This window comes from Macrobrachium rosenbergii, chromosome 42, assembly GCF_040412425.1.
Source record: "Macrobrachium rosenbergii isolate ZJJX-2024 chromosome 42, ASM4041242v1, whole genome shotgun sequence".
Taxonomy (NCBI): Eukaryota; Metazoa; Arthropoda; class Malacostraca; order Decapoda; family Palaemonidae; genus Macrobrachium; species Macrobrachium rosenbergii.
The window spans coordinates 35,562,880-35,587,692 of NC_089782.1; the positions used below are offsets into that span (position 1 = coordinate 35,562,880).

The following is a 24,813-nucleotide window of genomic DNA, read 5'->3' on the forward strand; positions in this document are numbered from 1 at the left end:
AACAAATAGATAAAACGTACTAAAATGCAAGAAGAGCATTGGGTCAGTAATGCAATGCATCTTCGCTTGAACTTCTGAAGAACTTCCAATTGTGCGGCATCCACAGTCCAACAGTGTGAGGAATAAAGGACCTCTGGAACTTTGGAGAAGTTCAACAGCAAAGGACATCAAACTAAAATAAGACATAAGACTAAAATAAAGATGATAAAAGCAAATTAATCATTTATTTTCACAGATGATAATCAAGCAAATAAAAATAGCTGATACGAATAAAGGAATAACATTAGAAATTTCAGAAAGATGAAAACTATTTAACCCGGGGATGCCAAATTTGAGAGGTACAGTACAGCATAAACCCGAAAAATTCTGACAACTAAATCATACAAGAACATGCAATTAAAGTAACAATAGAGAATAAATTTGCTATAAGAGGATAATAGGAGCAACGAAAAGAAATAAATAAAAACAAACTAATAAATGCTAAAAAAAACTCTCGTTACATAAAATTAAATAAAACGGAACAATAAAATGCACGAAAAATTATTTAGGGATAATATACACAAAAAAATAAAAAAATAAAAACAAGCTGGTAAATTACAAAACTCTTTCAAGTCACATAACAGGAGATAAAATAAGAATAAAGTAAACGAAAAACAAGTTAAAATGCGATGAAGTTTCTTCGGCGCAACCGAGTTTTCTGTACAGCCGCTACAGCGTATAATCAAGGACACATAAAATAGATCCATCTTTAGGTGGTCTCGGTATCACGAGCCGCGTCCCATGAAACTTGAACCACGGCCCGGTGGTGGCCTATCCTGTATCGTTGCCAGAGGCACGAGTATGTCTAACTTTAACCTTGAATAAAATAAAAACTACTGAGGCTAGAGGGCTGCAATTTGGTATGTTTGATGACTGGAGGGTGGATGATCAACATACCAGTTTGCAGCCCTCTAACCTCAGCAGTTTTTAAGATCTAAGGGCGGACAGAAAAAGTGCGGACAGAATAAAGTGCGGACAGGAAAAGAGCGGACAGAATAAAGTGCGGACAGAATAAAGTGCGGACGGACAGACAAAGCCGGCACAATTGTTTTCTTTTACAGAAAATAAAAACGAAAAAAACCTAAAATCGTTTGTTTGTTTGCCGTGAAGGCAGTCAACCTGATGTCTATGAGTCTCGAGGTCAATTTCGTTAACTTTCTCTTCCACAAAATGAATCAGGATCAAGGACAAACAAACACACACACTTCCAATACCCGGTACTCTCTCTCGGCCTGCCTATTCCCCAAAACAAACCAACCCCCTCACCTAACACCCCTAAAATGGTTCATTTACCATCCCACCCAAACCCAGGACCCACCCGCTCCCGTCCCCAGGACCTAATCGTCACGATGAGTGTGTGGTGAATGTCCCAGCTTCACGACGGTACGTACCGTCCCTCGCCAACTCTGTTAATTACCGTCATTTCTTGACGGTATGGGTGCCCCTAGTACAAACAGAATATGTGTGTGCTAGTGCATGCCTATGTTTGTGTGTGTGTGTGTGTGTGCGCGTTTGTGTGTGTATGTGTGTATATATATATATATATGTGTATGTATATATATATATATATATATATATATATATATATATATATATATATATATATATATATATATATATATATATATATATATATATATAATTTATGTATATGTATATGTATGTGTATATATACATGTGTATATATATACAGAGAGAGAGAGAGAGAGAGAGAGAGAGTCAATCAATCAATGACATTTTTGGAATCATAATTTTCATACTCGAAGAAAATAAAACATTTTCTGGGGTAAAATTTCATTCCAGCAACTTCCGAATTCAGAGTAAATATTTTTCTGGAAACGACAGTGCATTCTAATATACAGAGAGAGAGAGAGAGAGAGAGAGAGAGAGAGAGAGAGAGAGAGAGAGAGAGAGAGAAGCATCCGTACCGAACAACTCTGAAAAACAGCAGAAATATTAAAATGCTACGTACTAATGGCTACTGAGACGTCAGTTCAAATCAGTCCTCTCACAGCGACCTGGTAATTGATCAAATGAACATTAAGCCAAAGCAAGTAACTCAACTGTTGTGGCTCCCACAAACGACAGCACTCCCAACTTTATCGTTTGGGATTTAAGTTATCAACCATGACAGTCTTGTAGTCTCGTGTCTCCTTTCTCGACGTGCAATTTCCGTAGCAGGATCTTTTAATTCATTCTCTGGTGAAAAAATGTTTTTTCGAGTGAGTTACAATTTGCTGATCAAAGCAGAAGAGAAATGAGCAATTTATGTGTGGGGGTCGACGCGCTGCTGGTGAGGTTTCTGTGTCCCTTGTGTTTCCCGCAAACCGGTTTTATGCTCAAGGGGTCATCATCTGCGGCTCACCAGCTCAAGTGGAATGGGGCAGTGATCATATCTCGTTGTTTTTAGCCAGCCAAAACCCCATCAAAAGCAACGGCTTATTGTTCAGAGAGAAATACATACATACGTGTATGTATTTATTTCTCTTGGAGCATTAGCTTATCAAATAAAATGTTCCGTAACAAGTACATTTTAACTTATTCACTGACATACTTTAAAAAATAACTTCCAAAACTCTTCGTCTTTTTACCTTGAGGAAAAAAAAAGTGCTTCAAATATATTTTTTGTTTACAAAATAAACAGCAAAACTGTTAACGGTTTTAAGGTAAGGTCTTTTCCACACTCATATATATATATATATATATATATATATATATATATATATATATATATATATATATATATATATATATATATATATATATATATATATATATATATATATATATATATAATATATATATATATATATAAATATATATATATATATATATATATATATATATATGTATATATATATAATGTATGCGAATATTTACTCACATGCATTTATATAAAAATTATTATGTACATTCATCTCTCTCTCTCTCTCTCTCTCTCTCTCTCTCTCTCTCTCTCTCTCTTTGTATATATATATATATATATATATATATATATATATATATATATATATATATATATATATATATATATATATATATATATATATATATATATATATATATATATATGTATATATATATATATGTATATATGTATATATATATATACATATATTTTATAACTATAATCAAAAAAAGTACATTTCTGTGATAACCCCAGACTCCTCCATTCACACACCACAACACGTCGAGCCTAAACCCAGGAATAAACAAAACCTAAACTCGAGCCATAGGCTCTGCCTGGCGGATGTTAAGTCTGCATTTTGCATGAAACGCCTCCCAAGTGTTGCACTCGGCAAGAGCCTCTTGTTTTGTCTTTGACTGCATCTATGAACCCTTCACCTTAAGAGAGAGAATGAACTCGCTTAAACAGCCTCTTAAAAAACGTTTAAAACATTCGCCTAACATAACCATGAGACCACCGGGGTACAAGGTGATTGATTGGAATGCCCCCCCCCAAAAAAAAAAATTAATGATAATAATTGTGATGACCACAGTAGAGTACCGGGAATTCCATCTCATTAAATAAGAGGGAACAGACGCCCTTCTGCATGTGCAAAGAATAAATGCAATCCATACTTCTAGATTTTGACCTTCTGTATGTATGTATGAATGTATATATATATTCATATATATATATATATATATATATATATATATATATATACATACATATATACATATATATGTATATATGTCTGTATGTATGTATATATATATATATATAATATACATATCTATATTATATATATATATATATATATATATATATATATATATATATATATATATATATATATTATATTATATTATAAATATATATATATAATTTATACATATGTATGTACATATATATATATGATATCTACACTTCTGATCACAAAAAAAAATATATATATTTTATATGTATTTATATATATATAGATATATACATATGTGCTCTCCTCCATATCTCACTTCTGATCACAAGAAAAAAAAAGACAGAGAAAGAGAGAGAAAGAGAGAAAGAAAGAGAGAGAGAGAGAGAGCGAGCCACGCCGGAAACGAGGACTATAGATCTTATGCCTGTGTTACAGAAGGCTCACTCTACGATAACAACAACTACCATGAGGAGTGCCTCCGCTGCAACTCGTGCGGCCTCAACCTCACGGGGCCCAACCAGACGCGGGCCCGCCGCTACAAGAACCAGTTCCTGTGCGACCTCCACTTCGCCGACGTGGCCCTCATGGAGACCTCCGACTTCCTGCAGCAGCTGCGCTCCTTCAAGCCGCAGAGTTTGGGGTGCGCGGTGGCCCGCCGGAAGTCCTCCACCACGCTCATCTTTCCCCTCCCTCCGCAGGCGTGCGCTGGTAAGTGGGCACCCCCCCCCCTTTATGCTTATTACTCAAATCTTCAGTGCCAGGTCTTTTCTTGTTCAGTATTTCATGCCTTTCTTGTTGTGTATTAATTACTCCTTTGTATAAGTTAACTATATATATATATATATATATATATATATATATATATATATATATATATATATATATATATATATATATATATATTATATATATACAATTTATATATATATATGTATATATTATTATTATTATTATTATTATTATTATTATTATTATTATTATTATTATTATTACTGCATTTTTATTATTAGCAGTTTTTATTAGTCTTCAATGCCTCTTTTCTTGTTCAGTATTTCAGGCTTCACCTCTTTTCTTATTAAGTATTTAAAATAAACTTAACAATTATTAACCACATTAAAATAAACTTAACGTAAATATGCATATTATTACTTCGCACACATGTGTATTGTTACTAGATTTTTGACCACCATTTTTCAGTCTTCAATAATTCTCTTTTCTTATTCAGTATTCCTGACTCACGGCACACTAACCAGAAGCTTCTTTTTTTCAGAGCCAATAATAATGATATATAACTCGAGTACTATCAGGGGCATACTTCACTCCATCCTTAGGAAATATTAAGGCTTAATACTACTAAACCTCTATATATATATATACTGTGTGCTCAGAGACATGACAACAATCTCTAATTTGATAAGAAATTACATGGAGTTATTCTGTTAGCATAACCCTGGTCTCTGAGAAGAAATCACCCAGAGTTATTGCGTAGCAGAAATCAATGTCAAATCCTCATCCAGTTTCCAACGGAAAGTTTATGAAATGGATCGTTCTGGATCGACATTCTTTGCTTTGGACTTAATCTTCTTCAAATAACTGTCCACTTCTACTACAGATCATTGATCTTGGTGGACCTTTCTCATACAAATTCTAATGTTAGAGCGATCAATATCCGTCTGGGGCAGTTGTTCTTAACCATTTTTCAGTGTATGCCCGTTCAGATCAGCAGTCAGTTCTCGCACCCCTGAATTGCTGAAATAATAATAATAATAATAAAAAAAAAAAAATAATATTATTAATTATTATTATTATTATTATAACTTACTGGTATTTACTGGTAAAATTTACATTATTATTATTATTTTTTGTTTGGTTCATTATTATTTTATTATTTAATTATTATTTTTTATTATTAAAAAAAAATATAACAAATTTATTTTGCTTTAATTATTCATAGGCATCCTCAGCACCCCTTTGGAACCAAGGGGGTGCGAGCACCCCTGGTTAGGAGCCAATGGTCTAGGGAGACTCTCGCTATCAGCTATTTTGACTGATGAAAACAAACGAGCATTTAACAGATTATATTAGATTATCCAGCTCATATACATGTGCACATACACACTTCACTTGCAAGTTTTGTATAATCTAGCTTTGCATGATCACAACAGAAGTCTCTTTGACTTAACTTTTTATATTGCCCATTTCTCATATACGTAATATATTATAATTCATAGATGTATACACTGTGTATAAATAAATATATATATATATATATATATATATATATATATATATATATATATATATTTTTTATTTATATATATACATATATATATATTTTATCTCGTTTACTATAACTACTACATCAAAAGCCCTTTATGTTAAAAACACAGCTTATTACCTGAAATGAAAATGAGACGAACTAAAAAGTGGAAAATCTTTGTTGAATAATATTTACATCTTGAGGAGTCTCATCCTAAACCGTCACGAGAGAGAAAAAACAAAAAAATGAGAAATTGGCAAAATAATTTACTAGAAACTCCCTCGTTAAAATTAAAAGTCCAGTGTAATGGTAGGTGGTTTAGAAGGGGGACAGCAACAACCATTCGAGTCTCTTTAGGTGTCTAAGTTACGTTAATCCATTCATTCATAAAATCATTACACCAGTCATTCATTCATAAAATCATTACTCCATTCAGTCATAACGTCATTATTCCAATCATTCACAAAATCATTTCTCCATTCATTCAAAAAATCATTTTTCCATTCAGTCATAAAATCATTACTCCATTCATTACGAAGTCATAACTCCATTCATTCATCGAATCATTATTCCATTCAGTCATAAAGTCATTAATTCATTCATTCATAAAATCATTACTCCAGTCACAAAATCATTACTCCATTCAGTCATAAAATCATTACGCCATTCATTCATAAAATCATTTTTCCATTCAGTCATAAAATCATTACCCCACTTTTTCATATAATCATTACACCAGTCATTCATTAAAAAAATCATTACTCCATTCACTCACAAAATCATTACTCCATTCATTACGAAGTCATAACTCCATTCATTCATCGAATCATTATTCCATTCAGTCATAAAATCATTAATCCATTCATTCATGAAATCATTACACCAGTCATTCATAAAATCATTACTCTTCATTCACAAAATCATTACTCCATTCATTCATAAAATCATCACTCCATTCATTCATAAAATCATTACTCTATTCAGTCAGAAAGTCATTAATCCATTCAGTCATAAAGGCATTACTCCATTCATTCATAAAACCATCACTCCATTCATTCATAAAATCAATACTCCATTCATTCATAAAATCATTACTCCATTCAATCGTAAAATCATCACTCCAATCATTCATAAAACCATTACTCTATTCAGTCAGAAAATCATTACTCCATTCATTCATAAAATCATACTCCATTCATTCATAAAATCATTACTCAACCCATTCATAAAATCATTACACTAGTCATTCATTCACAAAATCATTACTCCATTCATTCATAAAATCATTACTCCATTCACTACGAAATCATTACACCATTCATTTATAAAATAATTATTTCATTCAGTCATAAAATCATTAATCCATTCATTATTGAAATCATTACACCAGTCATTCACAAAATCATTACTCTTCATTCATAAAATCATCACTCCATGCATTCATAAAATCATGACTCCATGCATTCATAAAATCATCACTCCATGCATTCATAAAATCATCACTCCATTTATTCATAAAATCATCACCCATTCATTCATAAAATCATTACTCCATTCATTCATAAAAGCTTTACTCCATTCATTCACAAAATCATTACTCAATTCATTTATAAAATCATTACTCTATTAAATCACAAAATCTTTACTCCATTCAGTCATAAAGGCATCTCTCCATTCATTCATAAAACCACCTCACTCGTTCATAAAATCATAACCCCATTCATTCATAAAATCATTACTCCATTCAGTCACAAAATCATTACTCTATTCATTCATAAAACCATTACTTCATTCGTTCACAAAATCATTACTTCATTAATTCATAAAATCCTTACTGCATTATCTTATAAAATCATTTCTCTATCCGTTCATAAAATCATTACTCCCCTCACTCATAAAGTCATTACTCCATTTATTCAAAAATCATTACTCCATTATTTCATAAAATCATTTCTCCATCCATTCATAAAATCATTACACCATTCGTTCATATCATTACACCATTCAGTCATAAAATTATTACACCATTCATTTATAAAATCACTGCTTCATTTAGTCATAAAATCATTAGCTATTCAGTTATAAAATCATTACACCATTCAGTCATAAAATCATCACACCATTCAGTCACAAAATCATTACACCATTCATTTATAAAATCATTACTTTATTCAATCATAAAATCATCACTTGTAATCATCATTCATAGGGATAAATGGGTCAACAAAACAAGCTCTAATTTGCTCCGTAGTCTTTCATATTTGTATCGTTTTTCCTTTAAGCTCCCCGCGTCACTGACCCTAGTACCTGCCACGCCAGATAATTCACAAACAATCAATCAATCAATCCCTTCGTGTTCCTAACGCAGCCATTCGTATTACGAAGACCAACCGCTGGAACTGCAAAGAATCAGAATCGTTCTGAAACTGTAGTAACTTGTGTATTTTGCGTTCCACGAGCCCAATAGGTGGCATATCTCAATTTCGAAAATTTTGCAAATACCGCAGTCTTCCATTTCAGGGCAGTATGCATAGCTGAGGAATACAATAATGGTACCCTTCTAAAACCAAGGAGCCAAGTATCCGTCTCTTAGAATATCTCTCTACCAAGAGGCCTGAGAAAATCTAACTTTCTCTGAAGGGAATACAAAAGAAATCCTTAATTGCTCACCGACGCAACCAGTCACAGTTTTCGTAATCATATGACTGCTTGCGAAAGTAAAAGGGGATCATTTTGTTGGTCCAGTCCTGGCACAGAGAGGGGTACCGCAAGAGCCCAAGACCCTGGGCATTCGTGCGTGAAGGGAACCATCCCAAAATAGAGACGATCAAAAGGACTAAAGGTGCGTCTCTGGAAGAGCGCCATAAAGGACATCGGTGGTCTGTAGCCTCACGATAAAGTTAGGCTGGATAAATTCTGTTGAATCAATTTCTCATTTGGAGAGAACAACACTTATGAGTTTGGGAAATTTCAAGGTTTCAACATCAAGTCTCCAATAAACAATGTACCAACAGGTTTTCTTTAAGAACAACCCATTGTACCTCTCTCTCTCTCTCTCTCTCTCTCTCTCTCTCTCTCTCTCTCTCTCTCTCTCTCTCTCTCTCTCTCTCTCTCTCTCTCTCTCTTAAATTCAACTGAATCATTTTATTTGGGGAAAACAACACTTATGATCTTGGGAAATTTCAAGGTTTCAACGTCAAGTCTCCATTAAACAACCCATTTTACCTGTCTCTCTCTCTCTCTCTCTCTCTCTCTCTCTCTCTCTCTCTCTCTCTCTCTCTCTCTCTCTCTCTCTCTCTCTCTTAAATTCAACTAAATCATTTTATTAGGGGAAAACAACTTATGATTGTAGGAAATTTCAATGTTTCAACATTAAATCTCCATTAAACAGCCCATTTTACCTCTCTCTCTCTCTCTCTCTCTCTCTCTCTCTCTCTCTCTCTCTCTCTCTCTCTCTCTCTCTCTCTCTCTCTCTCTCCAACGCCTCTGTCGATTTATCAGAAACATCTCTCTCTCTCTTTGTCGATTTGTCAGAAACATTCAATCTGTACTGTCTCATTCCCCAAAGCTTCAAACTGACATCCAATAGATCATTACCTCTTTACAAGAAGGTTTTTCCTACTCAGCATCCCACTTAGAATTGACATTAGCCGCTGAATTCAATGAATAATGGAGCATCTGGTGATATGTTTTATGAAAAGCCACAGCAAGCTCTGTTAAACGGGCGGTAATTTGCTCAAAAGTAACACCAAGAAGCAATATCGAAAATCGAGTATTATCTTTTCATAATGATAAGAATGAAAAATTTGATTGCTGTAATGTGGCTAAATATAATGTATTATATATATATATATATATATATATATATATATATATATATATATATATATATATATATATATATATATATATATATATATATATTATATATATATATATATTATATATATATACTCTTATATATATATATATATATATATATATATATACTACATATATATGTTATATGAAATTTTTGATTGCTGTAATGTGGCTAAATGTGTATGTGTATATATATATCCACAAAGCATTCGTGAGCACCTACTTATATATGTATACCGAATCTATGCCCCTCACAAAGAAAATAAATAACATGAGCACGTATTCATGTATGTATACCCTAACTGAGAAAACAACTTGGAGATGTATTTATTAAGTATACCGTATGTATACGCCTTACAAGGAAAACATGACTTGATCATGTATTCATGTATGTATACAGTCCGTATGCACCTTACGCAAACATACAACGAAATCTATTTAGAATAGAGAATAGAATAGACTATAGAATTTAGGCCGAAGGCCAAGCACTGGGACCTATGAGGTCATTCAGCGCTGAAACGGAAATGAACAGCGAAAGGTTTGAAAGGTGTAACAGGAGGAAACCCTCAAAGCAGTTGCACTATGAATCAATCGTCAGAGAGGTTGGAAAGTAAGATGGAAGAAAGAGAATAAGAAAGGAGGTACAGTAAAAGAAGCGAAACGGGTTGCAGCTAGGGGCCTAAGGAAGGCACGCTGCAAAGAACCCTAAGTAATGCCTACAGTGCCCAGCATGAGGTGCACTGACGGCACTAACCGCGTCCCCACCAGGTGAAACCCTCGTGAATCACAATAATTCTGCATCCGGCAACTCACCAGGAGGAAGTTTCTCCTGGAATTATGGAAAATATTTATATGTATATTCTCTTGACCTTAATAACAGGCATAAGAGGATAGATACGTCCATTCCGGGGTGGGCGTCCCTTGGAGGGGGTGGGGGCGGGCACGTGAGAAAGATGACAGTTGTCTCGGTGATTGATTGATTGAAATGTTGAAGTGGAGTCGCAGTGTTAAAGGCTTCTCTTGTACTTTCGTACTTCTCTGGTTTCTGTATTTCCTATTTTCTGTATTTCCTATTATCTCCTGTCATATTCTTTGGAAGCCTGAATTTCGAGTCAATGGCCCCTGTAGGCTTGTCCCATTAGAATAGGGGTTTATCTTCTGAATAATAATAATAATAATAATAATAATAATAATAATAATAATAATAATAATAATAATAATAATAATAATAATAAACATTCATTTTTGGACATGTACATTATTTCAGCATTATTATTATTATTATTATTATTATTATTATTATTATTATTATTATTATTATTATTATTATTATTATTATATTCAGAAGACGAACCCTATTCATATGAAACAAGCCCACCACAGGAGCCAATGACTTGAAACAGAAGCTTCCAAAGAATATGATGTCATTCGAAAGAAGTAACAGAACGGGAAATACAGAAAGAAGAGACCATTTATTAGGATAACAGGTAGATTGAACAAATAAATAAATCAATCAATCTACAACCAGTGTATACAACCCAGTCACTGCTAGTTGTTCTCCAAACCATCACACAGCATCGCAACATCTCCGTAAGGCACCTCATCGATTAATTCTTCTACCAAGAACGCTCCTCCGTCCGGAATAGATTGATTGATCTGCTAACGCAGTCTGGCATCGCGACAATGCCTACGCTATCGGACAGATACTTCGTCGATGTTTTACTGGGTTTAGGCCCCGAGGCCAAGCACAGGGACCTGTGAGGTCATTCAACGCTGAAAGGAAAATTTTGGAGTAAGAGGTTTGAAAGGTGTAACAGGAGGAAAACCTCAAAGCAGTTGCACTATGAAACAATTGTTAGAAGAGGGTGGAAAGCAAGATGGAAGAGAGAATATGAATGGAGGCACAGTAAAGGATCTTCATCTTGTCATCCTTTCTATCAGTGCTATTGCTACTCCCTTCCCAAAAAGGATTGTGAACAATCATTCCAAGTGATTCGCCAAAACCATCAACAATGCTATAACATTCAACGCAGTGAAAATTGTCATATTCAATAACTACATTATTCGAGTAAGTTCTATCTTCTGAGAAACATTTCATACATTACGATATGGGGCAATTAAGCATCATGTACAATGTACATTCTAAAACATATTTCAAAATAAGGATAAACTCCAACAAGTAAAAAATGCGCCGACGTTTCTTCGGTGTAACAGAGTTTCTGTACAGCCGCTACAGCGTATAATCAAGGCCACCGAAAATAGATCTATCTTCTTTTGGTGGTCTCCGTATATTGCTGTATGATCCGTGGCCCATGAAACTTTAACCACTGCCCGGTGGTGGCCTATACTATATCGTTACCAGAAGCATGATTATGGCTAACTTTAACCTTAAATAAAATAAAAACTACTTGGGCTAGAGGGCTGCAATTTGGTATGTTTGATGATTGGAGGGTGGATGATCAACATACTAATTTGCAGCCCTATAGCCTCGGTACTTTTTAAGATTTGAGGGCGGACAGAAAAAGTGAGGACAGAAAAGTGAGGACAGAAAAAGTGCGGACAGAAAAAGTGCGGACAGAATAAAGTGCGGACGGACAGACAAAGCCGGCACAACAGTTTTCTTTTACAGAAAAATAAAAATGGGAAATATCCTTTCAAAATATAGATGAACTCAAAAATGTGAAATGTCCTTCCAACATATAAATGAACTCAACAATGTGAAATGTGCTTTCAAAATATAAATGGAATCAGTAATGTGAAATGTTCTTTCAAAACGCAAATGAACTGGATAATGTTAAATGTTCTTGCAAAATATAAATGAACTCAATAATGTGAAATGTTCTTTCAATATAAAATGAACCCCAAAATTTGAAATGTCCCAAAAAAAAGCAAAATGTAATTAAATTGAAATCCTTCCGAAATATCCCAAGATTTTCACAATACCTATTAGTTCCGAAGTTTTGAAATACTTTCAAGGTTTCAAAATACACTGAAATGTCCTGAAGCTTTCAAAATACAGACGTGATCCACAATGTGAAAAGTTTTCACGATTTTAACATGACTGCGAAGTGTCCTCAGAAATTCTCTCAGGTTTCAAAGTGATTACGAAGTGTCCTCCAGGTTTCAAAGTGATTACGAAGCGTCCTCAAGGTTTCAAAGTGATTATGAAGTGTCCTCAAGGTTTCAAAGTGATTACGACGTGTTCTCAACGCTTCAAAGTGATTACGAAGTGTTGTCAATGTTCCAAAGCGATTACGAAGTGTCCTCAAGGTTTCAAAATTATTACGAAGTGTCCTGAAGGTTTCAAAGTGATTACGAAGTGTCCTCAAGGTTGCAAAGTGATTATGAAGTGTCCTCAAGGTTTCAAAGTGATTACGAAGTGTCCTCAAGGCTTCAAAGTGATTACGAAGTGTCCTCTAGGTTTCAAAATTATTACGAAGTGTCCTTAAGGTTTCAAAGTGATTACGAAGTGTCCTCAAGGTTTCAAAGTGATTATGAAGTGTTCTCAAGGCTTCAAAATGATTAAGAGGTGTCCTCAAGGTTTCAAAGTGATTACGAAATGTCCTCAAGGTTTCAAAGCGATTACGTAGTTTTCTCAAGGCTTCAAAATGATTACGAAGTGTTCTCAAGCTTTCGATGTTATAACAAAGTGTCCTCAAGCTTTCAGAGTGATTACGAAGTATTCTCAAGGCTTCAGAATGATTGCATGTTCTCAAGGTTTCAAAATGATTACATAGTTTTCTCAGGGTTTCAAAGTGAATACAAAGTGTTCTCAAGGCTTCAAAGTGATTACGAGGTGTCCTCAAGGTTTTCAAAGTGATTTTGAAGTGTTCTCAAGGTTTCAAAGTGATTATGAAGTATTCTCAAGGGTTTAAAATGATTACGAAGTGTTCTCAAAGCTTCAAAATGATTACGAAGTGTTCTCAAGGTTTCAAAGTGACTATGAGGTGTCCTCAAGGCTTCAAAATAATTACGAAATGCTCTCAAGGTTTCAAAGTGATTATGAAGTATTCCCAAGGCTTCAAAATGATTACAAAGTGTCCTCAGGGTTTCAAAGTGAATACGAAGTGTTCTCAAGGCTTCAAAGTGATTACGAGGTGTCCTCAAGGGTTTCAAAGTGATTATGAAGTGTTCTCAAGGTTTCAAAGTGATTATGAAGTATTCTCAAGGGTTGAAAATTACTAAGAAGTGTCCTCAAGGCTTCAAAATGATTACGAAGTGTTCTCAAGGTTTCAAAGTGATTACGAAGTGTCCTCAAGGTTTCAAAGTGATTACGAAGTGTCCTCAAGGTTTCAAAGTGATTACGAAGTGTCCTCAAGGTTTCAAAGTGATTACGAAGTGTCCTCAAGGTTTCAAAGTATTTACGAAGTGTCCTCAAAGTTTCAAAGTGATTACGAAGTTTCCTCAGGGTTTCAAAGCATTTACGAAGTGTCCTCAAGATTTCAAAGTGATTACGAAGTGTCCTAAAGGTTTCAAAATGATTACAAAGTGTCCTCGAGATTTCAAAATGACTACGAAGTGTCCTCAACGTTTCAAAATGATTACGACGTGTCCTCAAGGTTTCAAAATGATTACGGAGTGTCCTCGAGGTTTCAAAATGATTACGGAGTGTCCTCAGAAATTTTCTCTCGACGTTTCAAGTGTCCTCAAGAGTTCAAAATAATTACGAAGTGTCCTTAGCCTTTCCAAATATAGATGATCCCCCCAAAACATTAAAAAATGTCCTCCAAGCTTTCGGGGACCTACCCACAATCATCTGAGCATTCCTGGAGAATTTCCCCGAGTGCTTTTTTAATGACGTGTTGGCTTTATGCCAGCTACATTTAATCTCCGAATTACATTTCCTTGCTCGGCAACGGCGCCGTAAACTTTCGCCTCAAGGTATAAAAATCTTCGTAGGATTTCTTTGAAGCTAATATGCACGTTATATCTTGATCATGCATGGGCGAGTATACACGTATGCCTGTATGAAGGGTATTTGCAAATATGTGCAAGGGGAATGGATAAACAATTTACACAACTTCCTTTCTCATAGCACTATATATATATATATATATATATATATATATATATATATATATATATATATATATATATATATATATATATATATATATATATATATATATAATCTGCGTGTATCTGTCTTCTCTGCTTGTACGCCCGTGTGTCTGCTGCGGTGTAGCTTGCATTTAACGCAAGAAAGCAAGCAAAATCCCACCGCCTAGCCTGTCCGTTCTTGTTGTTGTTGGCCGGCCAGCCGTACCGTACCGTAGCCTTCCCCCCCCCCTTAAAAGTATGACAATCGGGAGGCGCACAACAATCGATACGAACATGTTCTACATTCAAGGGGCGTCTGTTGTACGCGAGTCGACGGAGAGAGAGAGAGAGAGAGAGAGAGAGAGAGAGAGAGAGAGAGAGAGAGAGAGAGAGAGAGTACCTCGCTGCGTCTTGAGTTCTTCTTCTTCACCTTCTTCTCCTTCTTCTTCTTCTTCTTCAAAACAGAGAGAGAGAGAGGGGGGGGAAGGCTTTTCTGCATGTGCAGATTGCATATGCTTGCGTTATTGGTGTGGGTGGGTTGGCGGACGGGTGGGGGAGGAGGGGAAAGATGGTCATGTTCTTCATGAACCTCTAGAGAGACGCCTCGTGAAAACAGAAGGGCTATATATATATATATATATATATATATATATATATATATATATATATATATATATATATATATATATATATATATATATATATATATATATGGAAGGGCGAAGAAAGGGGTGAAAAGGGAGGTAAGAGAAGTGAGGGGAGGGGAGGGGAGGGGAGGGGAGGGGAGGGGAGGGGAGGGGGGAAGGCGATCGAATCTATGATTTGACGGAGTGGTCTATTAATGGAAAGAATGGTTTTCGATAACACACTTTTAATTCGCCCTGATGAGGGCCCATTCAGCCTCGCCAAAACCAGACCACCACCACCGACGCCCCCCGCTCCCCCCGCCGTCTCTGGTCCCCGAAAAAAGGGGTCCTAGGAGAGTAGGGGGATTTGGTTAGTTTCGAGGGGTAGGGGGAGAAGAGTGCGGAAGAAAAGAGGTGGACGATGCGTTCTGTCGATAGAGAGAGAGAGAGAGAGAGAGAGAGAGAGAGAGAGAGAGAGAGAGAGAGAGAGAGACGGTACGCGCATGTAATTGTTGCATAAGTCCCGCAAGTGATCGCATCATTTTGTTTTTTTTTTTTTCGTTGTTCTCCTGCGGTGCAACTGACGCAGCTTTCCGCATGTCCTTCGAACCTGCAGCAGACGAGACGAGACGAGAGGAGAGGAGACGAGAGAGAGGCTGCAAGCAAGCACGCAAGCAACAAGCAACAACAACTCTCCTCCTTAAGCCACTGCGCTCCTAAGCTTGGGACTGTGTCGCCTTTTAAAGATGTGCAAGTGGGATGATTCTCCCCCGTGTGTTAGTGCGTGCTTGCGTGCGTGCGTGCGTGCGTGCGTGCGTGCGTGCGTGCGTGCGTGCGTGCTTGCGTGCGTCTGCTCTCGAACGCACCTGCACGTGCTCGCGTCCGCATCATTTCTTTTCTTTTTTATTGCTGGACAGATGAGAAATGCGGCTTCTATTTCAGCCCTTTAAAAATGGCCGTATCATTGTCGCCTACGCTCCCGACAACTCGTTCGAATTCGCTGACAGGATTAAAAACTAGCTCTCTCTCTCTCTCTCTCTCTCTCTCTCTCTCTCTCTCACCGAGACACCAAAGCTTCACAAGTCCCACCAAAGACTAGACTCTTCTTCGCTTTCCTTTGGTGCAAATCTGTCACTTCGCTCAAGACTTATAATAGGCTTGTGTTTGTGGGTATGTGCGCGCTGGCGGTAAATATCCGCAGCTGATATCATTAGAGCTCCTCATGATTGGCTGATGCTTTGCTACTCACCAGCCCACCTTAGGTTACAATGACATCGGCTGCAGTTATTTACCGCCAGCTCAAAAAAAAAGAAAAAAATATTTTTTTAAATCTGTTCGCCACGTCGATTTTGAGGTTGATGTTCGACGCCCAATTCCTGGCTAATTAAAAAAAATGAAAATAGGACAGCACTCCTGAAGCACTTCAGCATTTTACTTAGCAATTTTTTCATAACTGATTTTTTTTTTTTACCTGATACATTTTTTTTTCTGGTATATCTGCGATGCCTCAATTTGAAACCAGCATGACGGGACACACCAGGAATTTTTGTAACGTTCCTGGTGACGACACGGTTACCGTGTAATAGCTTCTACGGAATAAGAATTCGTTCTTTTTAATGGACATAATACGATTTTTTTTTTTTTTTGGTAGTCATCCTAGGTTATATCAAATTCCGACTGACTAATTCACAAGAGATCTGTTTTTATCATGACAGTCCTAGTTAGCCCATCATGTAGTCCAACTTGACTATCAAGGAAGGAAGGACGGGATACCGAGTTTAGGCCAAAAGCCAAGCACTGGGACCTATTAGGTCATTCAGCGCTGGAACGGAAACTGAGAGTAGAAAGGCTTGAAAGGTATAACAGGAGAAAAACCTCGCAACTGCACCATGAAATAAGTGTTAGGAGAGGGTGGATAGCAAGATGGAAGAAAGAGAATGCAGTAAAAAGGAACGAAAGGGGTTGCAGCTAGGGGCCTAAGAAAGGGAAGCTGAAGAACTATAATGCCTACAGTGCACCCTGTGATGTGTACTGACGGTACTATGCCCCTACGGGGAATTCGACTATCAAGTCTACGGCAGATCAGGGAAGACACAAATCAATTCATTCATCATCAACCTACTTATTTATCCAGTCAATAAGAGACGGATTAATCATGTTAGTCACAGACAGCCTAGCAGTCTAGCAGTCAGTCAATTTTTTACTCCCAATTCTCTGAGCAAATCAGAAATTTTATATAAATCAAATTACGTACCCAGTACCCCATTTGCTTATTAATTTCGATAAAAAAAAACCATTTGTGGTTACCGGAAATTTCACCCAGGCAATGAGTAAAGAAATCCCAATTTATGAATTCATAAATACAAATTACTCTGAATGATAGATGTCTATATATACAATATATACATACATACATATAGCATAATTTATATACATAAAATATATTATATATATGCATACATACATACACACATATATATACATACATACATACATACATGTTATATGTATCTCATTAACTGATTGGTATGAGTTAAGAAAAATAATCGTACCAACTTTAATTATAATGTTAATTTAACTGCTAAATAATATCGGGCTTTTTCGCTTGAACGCATGTGAATAATATAAACAACATACTAATGCTATATGAACCGCGGCCCTTGAAACTTTAACCACGGCCCGGTGGTGGCCTATACTACTGTATATCGTTGCCAGATGCACGATTATGGCTAACTTTATAACCTTAAACAAAATAAAAACTACAGAGGCTAGAGGGCTGCAATTTGGTATGTCTGATGATTGGAGGGTGGATGATCAACATCCCAATTTGCAGCCCTCTGGCCTCAGTAGTTTTTAAGATCTAAGGGCGGACAGAACAAAGTGCGGACGGACAGACAAGGCCGGCACAACAGTTTTCTTTTCATGACAACTCAAAATTAACAACTCTCTCCATACTGGGACATCCATGAATCATTGTGAAAATGTTAATCTTTTTAGACTAAAACTAATATTGCAGAGTCAGCAAAATGAAAAAAAAAACTGTTTATAATTTCCTTATTTTTCCTTTCATTGTCATCTTTATTGCACCCAATCACCTCTCTCTCTCTCTTGCATTCATTCTCAATCACCTGTCTATTTTTATTATTTTTCCTTTTATCATTTTATTTTTTTCCTGGATCATTTTCCCTCTGGACCAAAACACTCTCTCTCTCTCTCTCTCTCTCTCTCTCTCTCTCTCTCTCTCTCTCTCATGCATTCCTTCTCAATCACCTGTCTATTTTTTCTTATTTTTCCTTTTATCATCATTTTCGCTGGACCAAAACACCTCTCTCTCTCTCTCTCTCTCTCTCTCTCTCTCTCTCTCTCTCTCTCTCTCTCTCTCTCATACATTCCTTCTCAATCACCTGTTTATTTTTTCTTATTTTTCCTTTCATTATCATCTTTACTGGACCAAATCACCCACCTCTCTCTCTCTCTCTCTCTCTCTCTCTCAATCACCTGTCTATTTTTTATGATTTTTCTTTTTATCATCATCTTCGCTGGACCAAATCACCCCCTCCCATCTCTCTCTCTCTCTCTCTCTCTCTCTCTCTCTCTCTCTCTCTCTCTCTCTCTCTCTCTCTTCTCTCTCTCTCTCTTGAGGCATTTGTTCTCAATCACTCCCGGACCAGCCAACCACCTACCTCCTACTACCCCAGGGGTACCTCCCTGCCCACCAAAACCACACGGTTACGCCTTTCACCTGTGGCCTTCAGCAAGCACTTCACGACTGGATCCAGTTAATGCAAGCAATTTGTCATGCAAGTGATGGATGTTTTCGAGAGAAATGTCACGGGCGATGACAAAACGGAAGTGTCGGCGGAAAACACGGTGCTTTAAAGTTCGTCATTTCGGCTGGACAGCCGAGACAGCGGAACGGAGTGGAATGTGCAGAATTCTGGCCCAAGGCTAAGCGCTGGGTATGATGAGGTCATTCAGCGCTGAAAGGGAAACAGAGTAGAAAGGTTTGAAAGGCATAACAGGAGGAAAACCTCAAAGCAGTTGCACCATGAAACAATTGTTAGGAGAAGGTGGAAAGTAAGATGGAAGAAAGAGAATATGAACGGAGGTACAGTAGAAGGCATGAAAGGGGTAGCAGCTAGGTGCCGAAGGGATTTTGCAAAGAACCTTAAGTAATGCCTACAGTGCGCCACATGAGGTGCCTCACAGTGAGGAACAAATTCCTTCTGTGGTAACGAAAGGATTTCTTCAAACTCCGCAGGAGCATCCTTCCTTTCTGGCGTTGCTGAAAGGATGCGTAGGAAGAGAGGATGAGAATTAGGCTATAGAAGTTGAGCTCACACCATAAGCAGTAGCAATAGTAGTAGTATTAGCAGTAGTAAGCTCAAGCGAAGATGCAATGCATTACTACCCTAATAATATTCTTCTTGTGTTTTAATATATTTTTATGTATTTATTAATTTATTAATCATTAATTCATTAATCTAGTTTTTCTTTTTTTAATAAGTGAGGTCTCTTCATTCTGTATTTCCCTTTAACTTCTCTTACTTTTTCCTCTTGTACACCATAATATTCCTTGGAAGCTTGAATTTCAAGTCAATGGCCCCTTTTGTGTGCTTTTCTCATATGAATAGGGTTCACCTTCTGAATAATAATAATAATAATAATAATAATAATAATAATAATAATAATAATAATAATAATAATAATAATAGTTGTTACTGAAGTATTAGTAGTAGAAGTAGTAGTACTGACACCCTACTCCCCTCCGGCAGACGAGTTTTGTAACGGCTACCCCCACAACCTCCTCCCCACCCCGGGGTACTGGATCGAGTGCGCTGGAACGACCCTTCCAGACGACACCATCTGGGACGAGTCGGAGCCCGAGCTGGAAGACGGCTCCCCGCAGAGCGACCACCCGGAGAAATCGGACCAGAACATCCAGGTCAGGAGGCCTCAATGCTTGCTACAGGTAGTGGAAATCCGTTCTGTTCCCTTCGTAAGTCCCCCCAAAGAGTCCAAACAACTCCTTCTCTCCCCCCCATCAGAATAGGATGCGTAACTGACATCAACAGATACAGAGGTGGATATATATAAGGAATTCCATTTGAGAGATTTTCTCTTATTTTTTTTTTATTTCTATTTTTGTAGTGTGTTTTTTGGCTTCTTCTGCCCTGCCATCTCATTGGTATTTCGGCGTTTTCGGGAATTCATTCGGCTTCAGAGATGCAGCCTCAACTCAGAGTTACATGTCCGTGGTGTACGGTGTAATGTGTTGGTAAATAAACGTCACAATTGCAAAACGAAAGTAATGTATGATCTAATATATGATAAGTGAACACCAGAATTTCAAAACAAAAGTAATGTATGGTCTAATATATTGATAAGTAAATACCACAGTTTCAAAACAAAAGTAATGTATGATCTAATATATTGATAATTAAACGCCAGAATTAAAAAAAAAAATTAACGTATGAGCTAATATATAGATAAAATAAACGTCACAATTTCAAAACAAAAGTAATGTATGATCTAATTCCCTGATAAGTAAACACCAAAACTTCAAAACAAAAGTGACGTATGAACTAATATACTGATAAGTAAACACCACAATTTCAAAACAAAAGTAATGTATGATCTAATATAATGATAAATAACGCCACAATTCCAAGACAAAAGTAAACTTTAAAATGTCAGAAGGCGAATAGACAGCAGTCCACAAGTAACCTCAAATAAGAACCAAAAATAACTTTGATTTTCTATCTGAAACTCAAAGCATAAACTCAAATAAAGGAAGACCTTGAATTCTAGATAACGACAGCTGAACAGTACCACTTGCACGCAACCCATTGGGAAAGCAATAAAATGCACTAATAAGGACCATTAAAATAAAATAAATCAATTGGCATATTAAGCATGGTTATAAAAATTATTATAAAAACAAATCAATTGGCATCATTAAAATAAAACAAAAATCAATTGGCATATTAAACATGATTATAAAAATTATAAAGGATCATTAAAATAAAATAAAAGCATCATTAAAATAAAACAAATGGCATATTAAACATGATTATAAAAATTAAAAAGGATCACTAAAATAAAATAAATCAATTGGCATATTAAACATGATTATAAAAATTAGAAAGGATCATTAAAATAAAATAAATCAATTGGCACACTAAGCATGGTTAGAAAAATTATAAAGGATCATTAAAGTAAAATAAATCAATTGGCATACTAAGCATGGTTATAAAAATTATAAAGCATCATTAAAATAAAACAAATCAATTGGCATACTAAACATGATTATAAAAATGATAAAGGATCATTAAAATAAAATAAATCAATTGGCATATTAAACATGATTATAAAAATGAAAAAGGATCATTAAAATAAAATAAATCAATTGACACACTAAGCATGGTTAGAAAAATTATAAAGGATCACTAAAATAAAATAAATTGTCATATTAATCATGGTTATAAAAATTATAATTATACTAACGCATTTATCATCGTAACCGTGATAAAAACAATCTTACGGTTTTAATCGCAGCCGTGAAAATTCTGACGAAACATTTATCACCTTGACAACAACCAATTTGCAATTTCAGTCATGCCGACAAAAACCGCTGAAAACTTTTACTGAAGGGATAAAAATTACCCGCAGAAACAAATCTATCTTGACGCCCTCGCAAAAAATAAGCAAATTTAAGCCTTCGCTTATCGCTGAACAATTGGCAGAGGGAACAGAAGCCGAAATACCGTACTCTAGGCCGTATCAGTGTCATAATAGGTGGACCCCTTTCTTTTTGGACAGAAGTAGGTCTAGTTCTCACAGCTCCCTCCCTAGGGCTAATCAAGGAAAATTTTCCCACGAGGACAAAGACAGACGTTAGTGTATGAAAAGGTGGGCTTTCAAAATCCTTTGCCTGCCGAAATGACCACATATATATATATATATATATATATATATATATATATATATATATATATATATATATATATATATATATATATATATATATATATATATATATTTTTATGTACACTTTGATTAGAAATATTTTTGGCCTTTATGTATAATTAATCAAGATATATTTTTGTCATTTTATGTACACATGGTCAGACATATTTTTTGTCGTTTATGTACACTTAAAAAAATTTAAGTCTTTTATGTACACTTAATCACATATTTTTATATTTTAAGTACACTCAGACATATTTTCTGTCTTTTATGTACACTTAGGACATAATTTTATGTACACTTAATCACATATTTTTATATTTTAAGTACACTTAATCACACATATTTTCTATCTTTTATGTACACTTAAGACATTTTTTATCTTTTATGTACACTTAATCAGACAAATTCTTTGTCTTTTATGCCCACTTAACCACACATATATTTTGTCATTTTATGTCAACTTATCCACACGCAAAATTTTTTTTACGAAATTTCTCCATAAGCAAAACATCATCTGCCTAACATCCTATCAGTCTGCTCGGGCAAAACAGCATCTAAGAATTTATTATATCCCTTTTGGACAAAGCAATTTAAACTTCGTCTGTATTTTGCAATAATTTACCTACGTTTTCATCTATTTATCTAATAATTTGTTGATTTACTTTTTTTATATTTTAACGAGTTATCTCTTCTTTCAGTATTTCCCATCACCTTCTGTCAGTTCTTTCAAATGAACACCTTGATATTCTTTGGAAGGTTGAACTTCAAGTCAAATGGCCCCTGCGGGTTTGTTCCATACGAATAGGGTTCGTCTTGTGAATAATAATAATAATAAAGCAATAAAATAATTTCAACAGAGGCTGGAGCAAAAATATCCAAGCAAAACTGAGAAGACGTTCCTTGATTAGCAAATGGTTTTAAATTAGCATTATCTGAGTTAGCAATATTTTCCCCAAAGCGCACAACCCATGACAAATACGCTTAGCATCCCAAAACAATTTTTTGTTCTCTAGAGTAGAAACAATTAAGCTGAGCATAGCCACGCAAAATGCCCCTGTATGTGCATGTTAGTGCAACTCATGAAGAAATGCCCTCCATAGCTGAATAAACCGTTCCCCATAAAACCAACAATTTTTTTCCAAGCACAGCATATTTTGGAAAGAGAGTTGTAAGTCTCTCTGGACTAGATATTTTTTGCCCATATTTGTCACCGCATTTTGGTGTCCTTCTAGCAATCCCCACAATTCCCCCAACACCCCCGCAATCCCCAACCCCCTCGCAGACCGCTTACAGTGAGCCTAAAACACTCGAAATATCAAGAGCTCATATCTGTCATAATGTATACACGAACCCCAGTTACTAAGAATACAAAAATCCAGTCATACGAACAGACCTCTTTTCTTAACTCGGGTTTAAAAATCCGTTAGTATGACCCCAGTTGTCCCCCCTCTTGATAAATGGTAAGATTCAATTCTGTAGATCTGACCTGAACTGGTCCCTTTGATAAATTCCGGTTTTATTCAATATGTGTAAATGTTCGTCCCGACTGAAATCGGGAGAAAACCCGAAATTCTCTGTCTGATAACTGAAATTCTCGAAAATTATTCTTTCTCTCTGTGACCCCCATTCTTATAATGCCTCTCTCTCTCTCTCTCTCTCTCTCTCTCTCTCTCTCTCTCTCTCTCTATATATCTATATATATATATATCTATATATATATATATATATATATATATATATATATATATATATATATATATATATATATATATATATATATATATATATATATATATAATATATATATATATATGTATATATATAATTATACATATATATATGTATGCATACAGATACGTATATATATACATATATTTATATTTCATCTTTCCTATACATCCCCCTAACACTCAGAATCATCCTCCTTTCCATAATCTAATGCCATTTACCTCTATACAATCGCAAATTCTACCTATCTTCACATTGCTGTTTTACCTCGCCTCCCCCCAACGAGATAACTCGCCCCCAACTTCCTTCTCTTCCGCGAACTTCCTCCTGTGACTCTCCACCCACGCCCGCAGGTGTGCCCCGGGGGCCAGGTGCCCGTCATCAACGAGCCGTCGCGGCAGAAGACCTGCATCCAGGAGCAGTACGAACGTAACGGCCAGTTCGAGCTGACGAGTATCGAACAGGAGACGTACGAGAAGTACTTCTACGGGTCCGAACACTGGAACTACTTCACCCAGGACGAGGACCTGGGACCTGTCATCTTGTCTCTCAAGCAGGAGACCTCCAACGGCAGGGACCAGTTCAGGTAGGAGGAGGAGGAGGAGGAGGAGGAGGAAGAAGAATAAGAGGAGGAGGAGGAGGA

General features: G+C 35.9%; 1 protein-coding gene and 1 long non-coding RNA gene across 14 annotated transcripts in view; one reads left to right on the plus strand and one right to left on the minus strand.

Moving 5' to 3' along the window:
* Positions 1-24,813, minus strand: part of LOC136828253 (uncharacterized) — a 295,190-nt gene that overhangs the window by 171,916 nt on the left and 98,461 nt on the right. The window lies entirely within an intron of this gene.
* Positions 1-24,813, plus strand: part of rsh (radish) — a 181,943-nt gene that overhangs the window by 119,299 nt on the left and 37,831 nt on the right. For 7 of the 11 annotated variants that reach the window (XM_067086104.1, XM_067086108.1, XM_067086098.1 and 4 more), the window contains 3 exons: positions 4,119-4,391; positions 20,246-20,442; positions 24,524-24,756. In XM_067086104.1, coding sequence (XP_066942205.1) covers positions 4,119-4,391; positions 20,246-20,442; positions 24,524-24,756 — 703 coding nt within the window. The remainder of the gene's footprint in view (positions 1-4,118; positions 4,392-20,245; positions 20,443-24,523; positions 24,757-24,813) is intronic. The other 4 variants (XM_067086102.1, XM_067086105.1, XM_067086106.1 and 1 more) reach the window with 2 other exon arrangements.